Source organism: Sesamum indicum, linkage group LG3 (genome assembly GCF_026168435.1).
Source record: "Sesamum indicum cultivar Baizhima isolate 11 linkage group LG3, ASM2616843v1, whole genome shotgun sequence".
NCBI lineage: Eukaryota > Viridiplantae > Streptophyta > Magnoliopsida > Lamiales > Pedaliaceae > Sesamum > Sesamum indicum.
In genome coordinates this window covers 6160578-6176152 of record NC_142659.1, presented here as the reverse complement: position 1 = coordinate 6176152, position 15575 = coordinate 6160578, and the positions used below count along the sequence as shown (strand labels likewise).

The window sequence follows — 15575 nt, the reverse complement described above, 5'->3', positions numbered from 1 at the left end:
TATTCAGATAAGCGTGTATTTTTGCATACAATATTTCTTTTTAATTTTTATTTAAATTTAGATAATTGAGTGTATTTAAATTTTTATTTTCATATCTAATAATACTTCATAAAATTATTTTCTATTTTTTGTTTTATTTTAGATAAGTGTACCATTGATCATCATGTTTCTAAAGAAATCTAGTTTGCAAAACAATTTCTTATATTCGATTTACTTCTCTATTTTTACTCTTATTAATTATTTTAAATTTATTTTTATATTTCAAAATTTAAATAAAATCATTCATAATTTTTATTTTTTTTTTCTTTAGGAATACACAAAGTTCTAACTAGTATTTATAATAATTCAAAATAATTACCAAAAGATTTTAAATTCATAATTTGACAAAAAATGAGACTATGATATCTAATCTTATATAAACAAAAATTACTCAGAAGAAACAGAGACCAACTTTATCATAGATATGGGTTATACAGAGAAAGAGAGTGAGTGAGGAAATTACAGTGATTCCTAGTAGTAGTACAATGAAGATGCTATCTAGGGCTGGAACATGATTGCCAATGGTGAGGATTAAAATAACAAGTCCATAGCAGTGCTAACTTTTGATAACACGGGAAACCCTCTCAAAGAAGACATTGCACATGCTTGTGCTGAATATCAGCGTTTCCTTCATCCACTCTGGTGCAACTCTTTCGAATGTCCCCAACGACAACACACGGTATACTACCTCTACTTCTCCCCCTCCAGTATTTATCCATGTCAGGCTGAAAGAATAACCTGCAATAACACACCATCTTTTTCAACTACATGAAGCAATCAACGATTAGTCTACTACGATTATCAAACAAAGTAGCATCATCTCCATAATACCAGTACCTAGTATTATTAGTTTGATGGAAGTTGAGCAAAATCAATAGGTTGTTTCACTTGGTAACGCCAGATAAAAGGGAAAAATGCAATTTAACCCCCTGTGATATTATAAATGAGTAAAAAAACCCCTGTGAAAAATAAAATAGCAAATTACCCTCTGTGTTTTGAAAAATGAAGTAAATTTCGTCCTATCTACACCGTTGATAGGGGTAATTTGCTTTTTTTTTTTTAAACACAGGGAGACTAATTTGCTAATTCTTTTTTCAAATGAGGTATTTGCTCTTCACATATCAAAGGGAGATAAATTCCACTTAACCCCCAGATAAAACAACAGAAACTCTATTTAACAACTATACATGATATCCCACAGGGTCCATAACCATAAAACATTACAAATACTTATTTCAATCATCTTGATTCCAGACCCATCTTGAAGTCAGAAATTTGGATTCAAAGGTTATTCATGTACTGGGAAACAGTAAAACTGGTAAGTGTTGAGACTATAGTATGAAAATCAAGAGCTCAAATGCCTTTTACAGAACTATACCATCAAAAAGCAGTAGCTGAACTGCAGTGATGCTCTAATTCAAATCATTTCTAAGTCTCTATAACCCTTGTGTCATGCTAAAAGTAGATAGAGCTGAATAGAAAAACATTAGTGACCACCAAACCAGCACAGAATGAGAATCAAAGACACCTAGGATATGAGTATTAGGCTAAATTCACAGTAATGAGACAACTTCATGCCAACCATAAACTGAAACAAATTTCATGAAGTTGGAAATGAATATTACCACTTGATTGATGATGCGCCAGTATACATAGTTCATTGCTTTGAGCAAGAGGGGAGATTTTCATGCCAACTACAAACTCAACAAGGTATTGAAACACGCAGTTGACAGAACTAGTGCCTGCGGCATCGCTGCCTACCATCAGAACAGCAAGTCAGAATCATGGGATGAAGCATGATAGAGAAAAGAATATGTTCCCTTTCATCACATACCTGAACTAATCTTTTTCTGACAGCAAAGAGGCTGCACCATAATACATCAAAGTCAGGCAAGAAGGAAAATGTACACTTAAATTTAAAAGTATATAAGTTAAAAACCTGCTTGGTGATTGGAGGAATGCCACTGCCTTTGTCCCCATAAACATGTTGATCTGCTGGACGGTCAGGCTCCACATCAATCATGCGATCAGGAGTATGCACAAATTTACGTTTTTTAATCGACTCCATTACAGAGTTATCAGGCCTTTCATCTCCTCGAGTATCTTCACATGAATTTTGCTGTCCATGTACAGTTGCCTCATGCATAGTACAGCGTGAACATTCGTTATGTTCAAGCTTTTGAAGCCTAGCATTTTCTTCTGAGAGTTCCTTATCTAAAGGATTATAGGAAGCAAAATTGTGAGGTATTGTCTTCAGGCATGTAAACTATGGAACTTAGGAAAAATAGCAAGCGATGAAAGAATGTTACTATGCAAGCAAGACGTTTCTATTTAGGTGGCTGAAATACTTAGAAAGGAGGCAGAAGGAGTCAAAAGGAAAATATTCAAAGTCCATAACATGATAACCACCCCATGATGGATGTAGTGTGACTGGTAGACTTCTCAGATTGACATCCCTCATTACCTTAGCCAAAGTTGTGCAACTAAGAAGCGCTCAATACTACTACCATTAGGAATTAGAAGATAGAGACCTACTTTCACTACAAACTATAGTTTACACGACATTGTTTCCTTACTCTTCTGGCTCTCTTCCATCAAAAGCTTTTGGTAGTGAATATGTTGTTCGTCACTAGAAGATCTGCATCCAAACAATTTGTATGGTTTACATTTCAGAAGAAACTCAAGAACCTAATCCATTTCATGATTGCCGCAGATGCATACCTAATAGAAGCCAGTTCGCTTTTCAATTCATCAACTTGTCCCTGTAGCCTGTCATTTTCGGTTTTCAAGTACTGTATCATTTCATCTGCAGCTGCATTATAGGATATATCAAGCATTTAAGACAAATTCTACTGAAATCAGAAGAGGTCTCAACCCCACAATCAAAAAAGAACACTACTATATGATACAAAATTATCATCTGATAGTGAAAAAAGTTAACAAGTGGAACTCATCGTGCTGTAATAGAAATATGAATCAGAAACCAAATAAACATAATATAGGTGCCAAATCTGCAAAGATGGATACATGTGCATATGTCAATCATGTTTATGTTTTTCCTACTGGATATGTCAATTTATGTATGATAGTGCAGTTTCCATGATACACCACGAAGTTCCCAAATTAAATCTAACAACAAACATAGATGCTGGAGCACATCAATGACAAAATAAGAATAACACTGTACTCAGCACCAGGGGCCAATAAATTATAACCAAAAAATCGGTAAAACATTCTTGAACATACAAGCTTATAAGACCATAATTCAACAATGTTGAAAATATATTTGCGATCCCTAGAAAATCCCCAAAGTAGGAGCTTATCCAGATTTCTTCATGCCAAGTCATTCAAGCATTAGATCCAATTTCAAGAGACTAATTTACTTTATCACAAAGAAGGTAATCCAATTTCTGCAAATGCCCAGATAACCACATAATGTGCTCAATTGCATCTAAAGAAGCAAAACAATAAAACACCAAGCTAAGTAATATCCCAAAAGACCAGCAATGGTTGAGACAGAGTCACAAAGAATAAACACTATTTGTTTTTGCAGTTATGTCATGAACTATCGATACACAAAGTACACATACACAACATTGAGCTATGATTATATACAAATCTGAACCCATGGGTGTAACTATTTACAAGAGATATTGTCCAATAGCAAATTAATAGAGCATTCTTTCTTCAGACAAAGACATTCCACTAAACACACAACTCATCTTTCTTCTTCCCTTTCAACCAGAATATAGGAAAGCAGGACGCGATTACCCAATCAGAGGTTGTAAGACATCTTATACATTTTCGAGCACAATAGTGATTATAAAGTAACATGGTATAGGGATTTCACATGTCAGCACAAAAACTGAGACATGTTAGCAGCTATGGGACTGAAGTTCCACAAAAGCATACAAAAAATGCATGGAGCTTTTAAAGCGGGCAACAACTGCAATTCATGGATTTCACGTTTTGAACTTGCAAAAGCGAGACACAAAATGCTTGAGCTTTTAACAAGGAAAAATGTCCACATCGATACCATACCAGCGGCATAATTCAAGAATTTCACTTCTTGATCATGATTGAGCTTGTCAAACTGAGATTCTTTGTCCTTCTGCAAGAAAAAAAGAAAAAGGAAGTAAAAACCTCAACTCCAGAACACAATATACACATATACGGGTACAACCAAACAAAGAAAGACCTTGAGTTTGGCGTATTTGTCGTAGAGCTTGGCGTAAAGCGCCTCCATCTAAATCAGTAAACAAAAAAAGCAGTGAGATTCAGATCAGAAACGAGAGCACAAAAACTCCACGAACTCAGATTTTCAAAACACCAGCTGCATCACGAATTTAAAGCATGCTGAAGGACAGGTAAAACATGCTTTTTCTACATCAATTAACAAATGCTCCAGAGAGAGAGAGAGAGAGGCCTGAACAGCGCATCAAGTTTCGAATTTGATGTGGGAAGGGTTTTCGCGGCGGAGATAATTTGAATCCAAACTCTTTTCTCCTGCGCCCCCCTTTCTATATATATACACACTTTTTTTTTAATAAAGGGATAATTCCAATTTAATATTCAGAATAAAGTCACAATTTCTAACCTTTTTTTATTTACAAACCATCCAAATGGTTTATATATTTTAATTTTATTATCATTTATTTTTATAATTTTAAAATAATTAACTATTTTTTTAACTCTCTTAGTCTATTATCATTTTTAATAACTACCTTTATAGTCATTTTTTCTTTTTTCAACATTATTTATATATTTTTTTAATCTACAAAAATTTATAGGGTGAATAGCAATTTACCCCCTATATGATATTGAAAATAAACACATTACCTCCCTATGAAAAAAATATAGCAATTTATCCCTCTATACTTTTTAAAATGAAGCAATTTACCTCCTTATACAGGGAGGTAAATTGCTTCATTTAAAAAAACATAGAGAGGTAAATTTTTGTATTTTAAAAAAATACAGGGAGGTAAATTGCTATTTATTTTTTCATAAGGGAGTAATTTACTCATTTGTGATATCACAAGAGAGTTGGTTGCAATTTTCTCAAAATTTATATAAATATTTTATCTTAATTTATTTATAAAATATTACTTACCTACGTAGGATGTGTTAACTTATTTTTCTTCTTATTTGTGGTATTTTTTAAATTTTTGTCCAATGCACCTATTTTTTTTTAAGCTTTAAAAGAGGGAAAAAAACTAAAAAAAAAAATGAATTTAAATAACAAATTTTGTATATAATTATAAAAATAGTTTTTCTTTTATTTATTTTTTCTACTCTATAAATAAAATAAATATATAAAAGACAATAAAATGAGGGTGGTGCTGGTGTTTGAGGGTGAGGGTGAGGGTGAGGGTGATCCAAGACATATTCCCGAAGTTGAAGGAACTAAAACTGGAGTTGAAGATGCCGTCCTCAGAATATGTGTATATATGTATGTATTGTAGGCTTCCTTGTTAGATAGTTAATCCTTTCCGAACAAATCAAAGAGAAAGAGAAAGAGAGGAAAAAACACACAGACACAGAGACAGAGAGCATTCCCTTATCTCTCTTTCTCTATCTCTGTGTTGTGTGCGTCGCATTTTTGTGCTTTTTTGCTTTGAATTTTTTTTTTTTTTTTATGGTGTTGTGAGTGTTGCGTTGTTGTGTGTGAAAATCGTTCGTTGCAGAAGAAGGGAAAAGTTAAAGAGAGAGCCATGAATGAGAAGGCGTCTGTTTCCAAAGAGCTTAATGCCAAGCACACCAAGGTCATCACCCCCTTCTTCATTTCAATTGCCATTCATGATTTCTGCTTCATTTTTTATGTGCAATATGCAGAAGAACGATTTGTGTCAATTGTTTGATTCTCCAAAAAACATCTCATTCCCATTTCAAGGGGAAAGGAATGAAGCTGACCAAACCACAAATCTTCGCTATTCTCAGCTTATGGAATATGATTGACTTAACTATGAAATAAATAAGCACTCCAAGTTTGAATTTTTTTCTTTTCTTGTGCTAATTCACAGGGAACCTATTGAATACACACACAAAATATTAGTGATATTTGTCTACATCAAATATTGTCAAGGATCATGATATATGACACTCTTATTGACACAAGATTGAAAATACTTGTATATTATGTTCGAATTGATATAGTCTAAGATTGGAATTTCAAATCACTAATAACAGATCTTTTGGATTTGTTTGGATCATTCCGTATTAGAAAGGATTTTAAATGTTCAACTCTCATTTTAAATTATGTTTTGCAAAATACTGATGGATTTCAAATTCTTCTAAATACCCAAGTCATTTTGAAAATCTTTCTTCAATTCCTCCCTCAAATCCACATCCTTTCATTCAAATGTATTCTTAATGTGTGTTCTTTGCTATTCTCTCGGGAAATTGTTTTAGGTATTGGAGGGTCTCGTTAAGCTACCAGAGAACAGGGAATGTGCAGATTGCCGGAGCAGGTATGTCCCTCCATTCAATTTCTGACATGCCATATCAATATCATACTTTGCCTGTGATGGAGCTGTAAAGGGTTTGGCAGAGGCACCCTCCTCCCAAAAATAAATGAATTTCAACTATCTTTTTATATAGTTAAAAATATCTCTTTGTTAGTTAAAGTATCTAGCTCCATCCCTGTACTCTGCCATTTGATGGTAGTTCAATCATTCCACTAGGCTTGGGATTGAATTATGATGAGTTTTGATGTTTAATGTGATACGAGTAACTCTCAACTGTTATTTCAGGGCTCCACGATGGGCAAGTATCAACCTAGGAATATTTATATGCATGCAATGTTCTGGAATACACCGGAGTCTGGGAGTACACATCTCAAAGGTTTGCATGTCTCAACCTAGATGGCCTGTTGTGTTATGGCAATGGATGTTATTAGCTGAAGTTTACTTATCAGATCTAGTTTTGTTAAAAGTACTATTGAAGGGGGGTGGTGGTTGGGCCTTAATGATTCCACGCAAACTTTTCACAAGTTAGATGTTCGTTAGTTCCATATTACCTCATGACATTTTCAAATGTTGATCAAGAACTAACTCGATTGGGATCATTGAATTTGGTAAATCTCTTAAGAAATAACTGAAGAAGTGACTTTATAAAAAATCTGCCATATTACCTCTCGTTGTTCTTTCTCGTTTCTCTTCACATATATATATAGGTCCATTAATGTTATTACTTCACCTATTTGAAAATAAGATGTTCCGCTTACCCTTTCTCATTAGATATTATAATTAAATGCTTATATTGACTGTTAAAAATAAGAATTCACTTTTGGCATATGCTCTTAACTAAGAGGAGACTTTTAACTCTATAGAACAACTAGAAGAGTGCTAATCCACCTCAAATAAGTCCCTCTACAAGTTTATGCTATCTTGCAGTCATTTCCTTTTTATTCTGTGTACTTCCCATACTTTAAAATGTGTAATATAGTGTGTCTTCAGTGAAATATATCACTTTGGCCTCTTATATTATTCTGCATTTGCCTGAATTTAATTTTATCATAACAACAGGTACGGTCTACCACTTTGGACACATGGCTTCCCGAACAAGTTGTTTTTATGCAGAGTAAGTCAAGTCTACATATGAACTGAATTCAGCTTGGGATTTTGCATATTCACTTGTTTATGAAGCCCAGCTCAGAACTCACGATCAATTGAAGGTTACAAGACAAACTAGCTGAAACTGAAAAGAAAATGTGTTCATTAAACTTTAATCTTTATATCTACCCAATGTAGCGAGAATATCAACTGTTGGAGACAGACATCCAGAAAGCTGTACAAGTATGGAAACATCAATATAATTTCAGTATTGCAATAATTCTTTCTTTGCTCTTTTCATGCAGTGATGGGGAACAAAAAGTCCAATGATTACTGGGAAGCAGAACTATCACCAGACTTTGACCGAAATCCCATTGAAAAATTTATTAATGCCAAGTAACTACATCTTCAAATTTTTGCAAGAATGTACAATGCATGGTTTCTTGTTTCGTGTGCCTTCTTTTAGCTCTAAACTCTGAAAACATTTTTTTTCTTTTGATTTTTTGACGTTTGGTTCCTTTTTACTACATTAATTGTTGGTTCCAGGTATGTGCAAAAAAAATGGGCATCGAAAACGTCCATGCAACCAGCACTTGAAGTCAGCCAAGAGATATCTGTAGGTCCCTCTGGAAGAGGAATTCCGAAAAAAGCAAGAAAGTACTCTTTGGATGAAGATATTTTCTCCAAGGGCTTGGCCCAAATGCCTCCCACAGCACGAAATCGTGGGGTATATTTTAATCATTGAGCTTATATGTATCTGCTTGAAATACATATTCTGAAACAATCAGTACAACAATTGTCGTTAAATCCCGTGAACTGCGTGGTACTTAATTAGATAATTTCCTTTACACATATTATCTGGGGGAGAACTGGTGAGTTTGCAAAGGTTTTTGGTTTACTTGATCTGATCAATAAATGTTGACTAACTTAAACGATATTCAACTGATAGAGTTCCAGATAGTATACTAAGTAGAAGTGTAAGTAACAACATTTAAACATGCATCCAAGGTACAGACAACAATGAGAATAGGAAGAATTTGAATGAGGTAAGGATGATATTTTAGCATAAGGAAACTAATGATAGATGGTTGAATGGCTGCAGCACTTGGTTACTTTAGTACTCTAATTTTGTTTACGATTTCTACTGATTTTGGCATGAGCATGATATGAAATATTTTCCATGTTAACCAGGCTTCTTTAGATTTGATGAGCGACGTGGCTTCAGCTCCCCCAAATGGGTTTACTGCTGAAAACGATATGTCTAGTAAAAATGTCGATGCTACTACGGATCTGTTCAGTCTGCTCTACGTATCGGATGCAAAACAAGAACGGACAGTTGTGCCACCATCACGCTGGGCAACTTTTGAGTGTAAGAACAATCGCAGCAGCATACTTTCTGAATATCCTGTTCGGTTTTTAGAATTTTGATAAATCATGTATACATGCAATGGTTGAAATATGCATGAAAATGCGTATTTTTTAACAATTATTACAATGATTGGAGTTAAACTTTGGTAGACACCTAAATCTCCTCAACATTGATATTCCATTTACATTACTTGAAGACTGTGCTGATGATATATTTTTCTCGACCTAAATTTGGTTTTAGGAGCTGATGACCAAACATAGGAGATCTCTTTTATCTCTGAGAATTTCTTCAGTGGCATACTTTGCAGTTCATGGGGAGAAAAGTAGCAACTCTTGACATTATAGAAAAGGTACATCTTCAAAATAAACGTAGTTTTCTTGAGTTTGCTTCATCCTAGAACCTAGGAATTTTCTTCAACGTTGTTTTGAGTAACACTGTGTTCTTTGTTATGTCACCTTGGCGCTGTCGTGCAGGTTAAAACTTCAAACGTTGAGGAGTTGATGAACTGAGAATTGGACTTGAGTTGGGCTAGTCCAGTGGAATTAGAGATCTCAGTGGTTGTCCCAAAAAACATGTTTAGGGATCTTTTTAATTTTCTTATACATTGTGGATGAAAATTGTTTCTACTTTAAAATTGTAGAATATGCTGATATCCATTCTCTTACCACAATGCTAGTCTTTGATCTGCTTATGTTCCCTGGCTACCTTATCCATTTTCTTCTTGATTTTCACATTGTTGGGACAGTGAGTGGAGATGGGCACTAAATTCTGCAAGGAACTGAGTAAATGACTATAGCACGTATGAACTTGTCTTAGAAACCAACTTTCTTGCCACCTAGCAACCAATAGAGATATAAAATGATGTTGTTGCCATCCACTTGAATACTACTGCAACGGGACTGTAACGTTGTCAGAAACAGTCCAAAGATTCGAGCACAAGACTTCTCTATAAGAGATGTCGTGTTTGAATCTTGGGTTTGTACAAGTGTTAGGTACGTGGGTGTAAATAACAATAAAAAAAAAAAGAATATTATCATATATGATTCAACAGGTGATAACTCAATTTGATTAAAACCTATAACTTTGATGCAGTATTTTTGATAACTCACTGGATACTTACAAAATGATTTCGTATCATCTACTCAAATAGTATTCAAATGGAATTATTACTAGCAGAAGAACTTATCATAAGCGATCCAACAGTTGAAATAAATTTAGTATGAAAGATAATTTGGAGATATAAAAATTGTTACATACATAATTTTTGTAATGAGTTAGATAGAATGAGGTGAGCGTACACCTAAAAGGATTAAAGATTGACTCAACTCCCTCTAAGTCTTTGATTATTCTCATTTATAAATTGAAGACAAATAAAATAAAAGTGTATATTTTGACCAAAAAGGAAGAGAAGCACAACAGATGATGATGATGTGTTTAGACATAGCAAAGTGATATCACATTGCTGAATCATATTCATCACTTGAATTGGTAATCAACTACTTAATCTTTATTATTATTATTTTAAAACACACACACACACATAGAAATTATTTATTGTCTAAAAGGGATGGATTGGAATTTTGCCACTGAAAATTGAAGCAGAGTCCGTATCTTTGTATTTCTTTTTTCCATCATCTTCTCACTAGTAAACATCATCACATACTAATAATATTAAATTATATATATATAAGATTAATTCTAAAATAATACATTAGATACTTAAATATATTTTAATATTTTAAAACCATGTTATGATAAAATAATATAGGTATTATCACTTACTATAGATTATTGGTGATGATGTTAATGTAATTATTTTAATAATGAATTATTAATTTTTTTTCTTACAGTGGTGGTGCAAACAACATCATTAATTGTCCCTTTTTCTTTGTCTATATATATATATATGTTTTGGTCCTAATTCTAAAATAGGGGTAGGTGAAATAAATTAGTTAAAATAAAAGGGTAGGGCTTTGCTAGTAGATAGTGAATACATGGTTGGCTTGACATCAAAGCTACCCCCATGTACCTACCTAGGCTGTCATCATCTCAAACCTTATCATACCATACTCAGAATTAATCTTATAAGCAAAGCAAAGCAAGAATAATTCTTATTCAATCACCATTAAATGTGATATATTTATTATATAATTCGTATTGTTTTAAATTATACATCAATTATATTATAAATATATTTTATTTATCATATATTTGGTTTAGAAAAAAATATAATACTCTCTGTGTTAAGAGAAATGTGTAAATACCCCCATGTGACAAGAAAAAATTTAGTAAATTATCTCCCTATGTTTTTTATAAATAAAGCAAAATACCCCCTACACCAAGCAGTGCATTACACGCGCTATCTTTGCATTTGCAGTTGATTTGCAATTGATTAAATATTATTTTATAAAGTAAATATATTAAATATAAATTTTATTAATAAAAAATAGGCTTTAAAGCAATTTTGGTCCTGTATCTTTAGCATTTTTCCGATTTGGTCCTCTATCTTTTTAGCTTGCCAATTTGGTCCTTTATCTTTTAAATCTGCGCGATTTTGGTCCTTTAGCCAGATTAGGACAAATTAATGCCTATTTTGTCCTTCTATTTTAAAAAACCCTTATGATCCATACACATGTTCTTAGTTTGACCCAGCATGCTCCCCGAAATAAAATTAAGCCCTCATAATTTCGTACCTTTTTCTGACCGCCTTATTTTCTAGTATTCAAAACCCTCGATTTTACGAATTTCATCTAACTACACTACCGCAGCAGATGGTTCGCAGGAACTTCGCTCCTTCAGCAACAAACAACACAACTCTATTTCATTTTCAACCTTAGGGCATAAAAGACACTCTACTAGAGGGACCTAATAAAATTCTGGACAATAAATTTTATTGAAGAAATATATGAAATATTACATAGATATTATTTCTTCCGTAGGATGAGACAACTGTTTAGTTTCTCATAGGATAGAGGACTTGACTCATTGGGGAAACCCACATAAACTAAGAATTCGAAAAATTACAAAGATTTGACACTCAAAATATGATGCTTTGAAGAGTTGGAGAAGATTTATGATGATCCCTATCTGCTTCACTGCTTTCTTATTTATAATCGTCTCCGGACTTCAAACTTATCTTTGATGACGTCATTACGTTTTTTATCACTTTGTCCTTTCCAAATGATGTAATTGCATTCATCATCCTTCATTCTTTCCAGCTAGTGGTCATGATGGCTTTGCAATTGCCCGACATGCAACATGTTGGACGTCTTTATCCTTGTTGTTTCGATCGCTGGTAGCTTATTTTTCCAGATCAACATCCTCTTCTTTTCAAATAAACTTTCTGCGAACTTAGTACTTTTTCCCGTCATGGAGTTTAATAGGAATGATCCATTCACTTTGTTTGAGAAAATTTTGAATGGATACTTGACTTTGTCCATCTCAATGAGACATACCCATAATCCCCAAGCTCGTTTGGTAGAGATTTCGTTTTCACTAATAGCTGATACCAAGGGAGTTTCTCCCGAGGAAACTTTAATTTTTTTAAAACTACTATGTCTTGTCTCTACAGCTTGATGAAATGGAATGCTGCATGAGACCGCTTTTCTACTATTTCTGGAGTTGTTGATACGAATTTTAACTCCAGAATATCTCCTCTTTTCAAGTGAGGGTTGCTTTGCCAAGAGTCATAAATTTCCCCACTAATCCATTCCTGAAGTTTTGCAATTTTCAGAAAACTTGCTGACATAGTATGAATTGAAGCCAGGGTTCCAAATCATGGACAGAGTGTAATGTTCTTGAGAACAGTTTAATGGTTCGAGTACAAAATTTTTCTATAAGAGATCTCGTGTTTGAATCTTGGGTTTGTACAAGTGTTAGGTGTGTGAGTGTAAATAATAATAATAAAAAGCATATTATCATATATGATTCAACAGTTCATAACTCTGTTCGGTTCTATTTATTCAGTGTAAATAATAATAATAAAAAGCATATGTGTAATTCACAAAACGTGTCAAGAGGTGTTATTTCTGATAACATAAGGGGTAAGTTGCTATTTTATTTTTTGCAGAGATAAATTATTATTTTATTTTTTACAGATGGTAAATTGCTTATTTTTCTTAATACAGAAAAAAAATTCTATTTAATCTAATTAATTTAAATTCAATCAAACTTGATTTGAATTAAAATTTTTCGCTAAGTAAAGACATAATTAAGCAAGCAAAGCATGCGCAGCGCTGTGTCTCCTGAATTGGTAGCTAATTCCAGCACTTACCCCTTTTATATGTGTAGGCCACTCAAAGCCAAAGGGACCCCCCATCCATCAAAACTCTTTATTCCCCTATATATATAATTCAAAAGCCATGGCCGCCGCCGCGAGTGGTGGCCCGCCACCACCACCACCACCGCCCACGCACCTGCACCCGCACTCACACCCACACCACTATATATATATATATATATATATATATATATATGAGTTAAATGGATTTTTAATTTCATATTTATATTATTTGATATGTGCATCTCACATTATATTTTAAAATTAGCCTAAATTACAAATTGCAGCTTAATTAAAACAAAATTTTGAAATAATTTTTTATTTTTTTAATAAAAGTGATAAATTATTATTAATTAAAATAAATTAATTACAATCATTTCTATTCTATCAATATCTAATAAAAATTATTACAACTTATAATTCAAATCTTCATAATCAATATCAATAAGTGATTAGTAATTAAATAATGTGTTGAGCTCATGATGTACACCTAATTGTATTAATTCATATTCTCTGTATATATAAGAAAAAGGATATTAAATTAATATCACATATCAAATTCAAATTAGAAAAAGAAAACAGAAAAAGAAATTCAAAACGATGTCGAGTCTGTTCTTATTCAAACAAATATTTAAATAGTTTTGATCTTTAGCATAATTTAAGGTAGCATACATTAAGGAGTATATGCAATTTTGGTTCTTTAACTATAGTCAAATCCTATTTTAGTTCTTTAATTTGTTAGGGTTTGAATTTGGTGTATTTTAATTGCTCAATTTTTGAACTATTTTTGTTGCAAAAATATCCAGTCCGCCGGAAGGTGGCCGTAAAGTTCAAATCCTTGGATCTCCGCACCACGTTGATGAAAATGGATGGGACTTATCTCGTTAGACTCGCAAGGAAGAGGTGAGTTGAACTGTGGTGGTTCGCGACTGCCGTTCGTACGGATCGCGGCGAATCGACGTGAAGAGGCTGCGGCGGTGAAGGTGAAAGTCCAATCCTTATGGTGATCGAAACCTGAAATTGATTGAGGGATTTTGTTCCTCTTGAGCTTGGGAGTCGAACGGTATATGTGGCTCTCGACAATTTTGAGTGATGGTGGCAAATTTTTAGAAAGAAGGTGGCGGAAAAAGAGGGGTGGTAGTTCGCGATCAAGAATCGTTCAGACGGTGGTCGTGAACTTCAAATACTTGGATCTCCGCACCACGTTGATGAAAATGGCTGAGACTTATCTCGTTAGACTCGCAAAGAAGAGGCGAGTTGAACTATGGTGGTCCGTGACCGCCGTTCGTACGGACCTTGGCGAATCGACACGAAGAGGCTAAAGCGGTGAAGGTGAAAGTCCAATCTTTGTGGTGATCGAAACCTGAAATTGATTGAAGGGTTTTGTTCGTCTTGAGCTTGGGAGTCGAACGGTATATATGGCTCTCGATAATTTTGAGTGACGGTGGCGATTTTTTAGAAAGAAGATTGTGGTGAAACTAGGGCGAAAATGGATTGATTTTCTGGCAAACTGGATACTTTTTTGGCCAAAAAAGTCCCAAAATTGAGCAATTAAAATACATAGAGGACCAAATCCAAATCCTAACAAGTTAAAAAACTAAAACGGGATTTGACTATAGTTAAAGGAACAAAATTGCATTTAATCCATACATTAATGCAATCTATGTAATCATATATATATATATATATGGTGGGATCCTAATTATAATTAACCATAACATTAGTGCTATGTTTTTGTCTACGTCTATTAATCATGACCCTTTAACCTACCTACCAAAATTAAATTGTCCATCTATATATATATAGGTAATTAAACCCTAGTTAGCTAGACAACTCCAATTTTGTCCTAACTAGGAATTATATATATATATATATGTTTTATATAGTGTGATTTCTTTTTTCTACGATAAATGAAAGATATTATAAACTAGATAAATCTTCCGATAGACGTTCAATACAATGAAGAGGAAGATCCGTATGACCTTTAGCAAAATTAACAGCAGAGCGTGCTAGAGAATATGCAACACAATTTTCTTGTCTACGAACTAAAGGAAATGAGCAAGAGAAAACATGGATAGAGTGTGAAGATGTCGTGGATTAGAACTTCCATGGAAGACGAGTAGCCTCCGCTATCTACCAGTTGCATGATAAGGTTAGCACAATCTCCTTCGACAACAATTTTGTTCCAATAAAATCTAAGTCCTAAGTCGATTGCTGCTGGTGCCGCCTATGTTTTAGCTATTTCTGGACTGATAGTTCTACGAAGACGTTGTGATCCGCCTCGATCACGTTTGACCACGATCAACGATCATGACCTTCCCACGTCACCAATTTGGAT

The 15575-nt window shown here is 33.7% G+C and overlaps 2 protein-coding genes across 4 annotated transcripts; one reads left to right on the top strand and one right to left on the bottom strand.

Annotated features, from left to right (window-relative positions):
- Positions 1 to 426: 426 nt before the first annotated feature.
- On the bottom strand, positions 427 to 4590 carry TTN9 (titan9). Of its 3 annotated transcripts, none has more exons than XM_011073756.3 (9): positions 4466 to 4590; positions 4238 to 4285; positions 4081 to 4150; positions 2761 to 2851; positions 2616 to 2677; positions 1979 to 2253; positions 1874 to 1904; positions 1665 to 1796; positions 427 to 777 (listed from the first exon to the last, which is right to left on the bottom strand). In XM_011073756.3, the coding sequence occupies exons 2-9, from the start codon at positions 4283 to 4285 to the stop codon at positions 596 to 598; spliced, it is 891 nt and encodes a 296-aa protein (XP_011072058.1). In that variant the 5' UTR covers positions 4466 to 4590; the 3' UTR covers positions 427 to 595. The 3 variants fall into 3 exon arrangements, with proteins under 3 accessions (XP_011072058.1, XP_011072059.1, XP_011072057.1); XM_011073757.3 differs by having other exon boundaries at positions 4418 to 4555; XM_011073755.3 differs by having other exon boundaries at positions 4370 to 4552.
- A 783-nt stretch (positions 4591 to 5373) lies between these two features.
- AGD15 (ARF-GAP domain 15) lies at positions 5374 to 9649 on the top strand. Its single transcript, XM_011073752.3, has 10 exons — positions 5374 to 5488; positions 5724 to 5801; positions 6448 to 6506; positions 6789 to 6879; positions 7563 to 7617; positions 7895 to 7985; positions 8136 to 8316; positions 8781 to 8958; positions 9199 to 9307; positions 9432 to 9649. Coding segments are annotated over exons 1-9 (747 nt in total). The 5' UTR covers positions 5374 to 5476; the 3' UTR covers positions 9201 to 9307; positions 9432 to 9649.
- The last annotated feature ends 5926 nt before the right edge of the window (positions 9650 to 15575 follow it).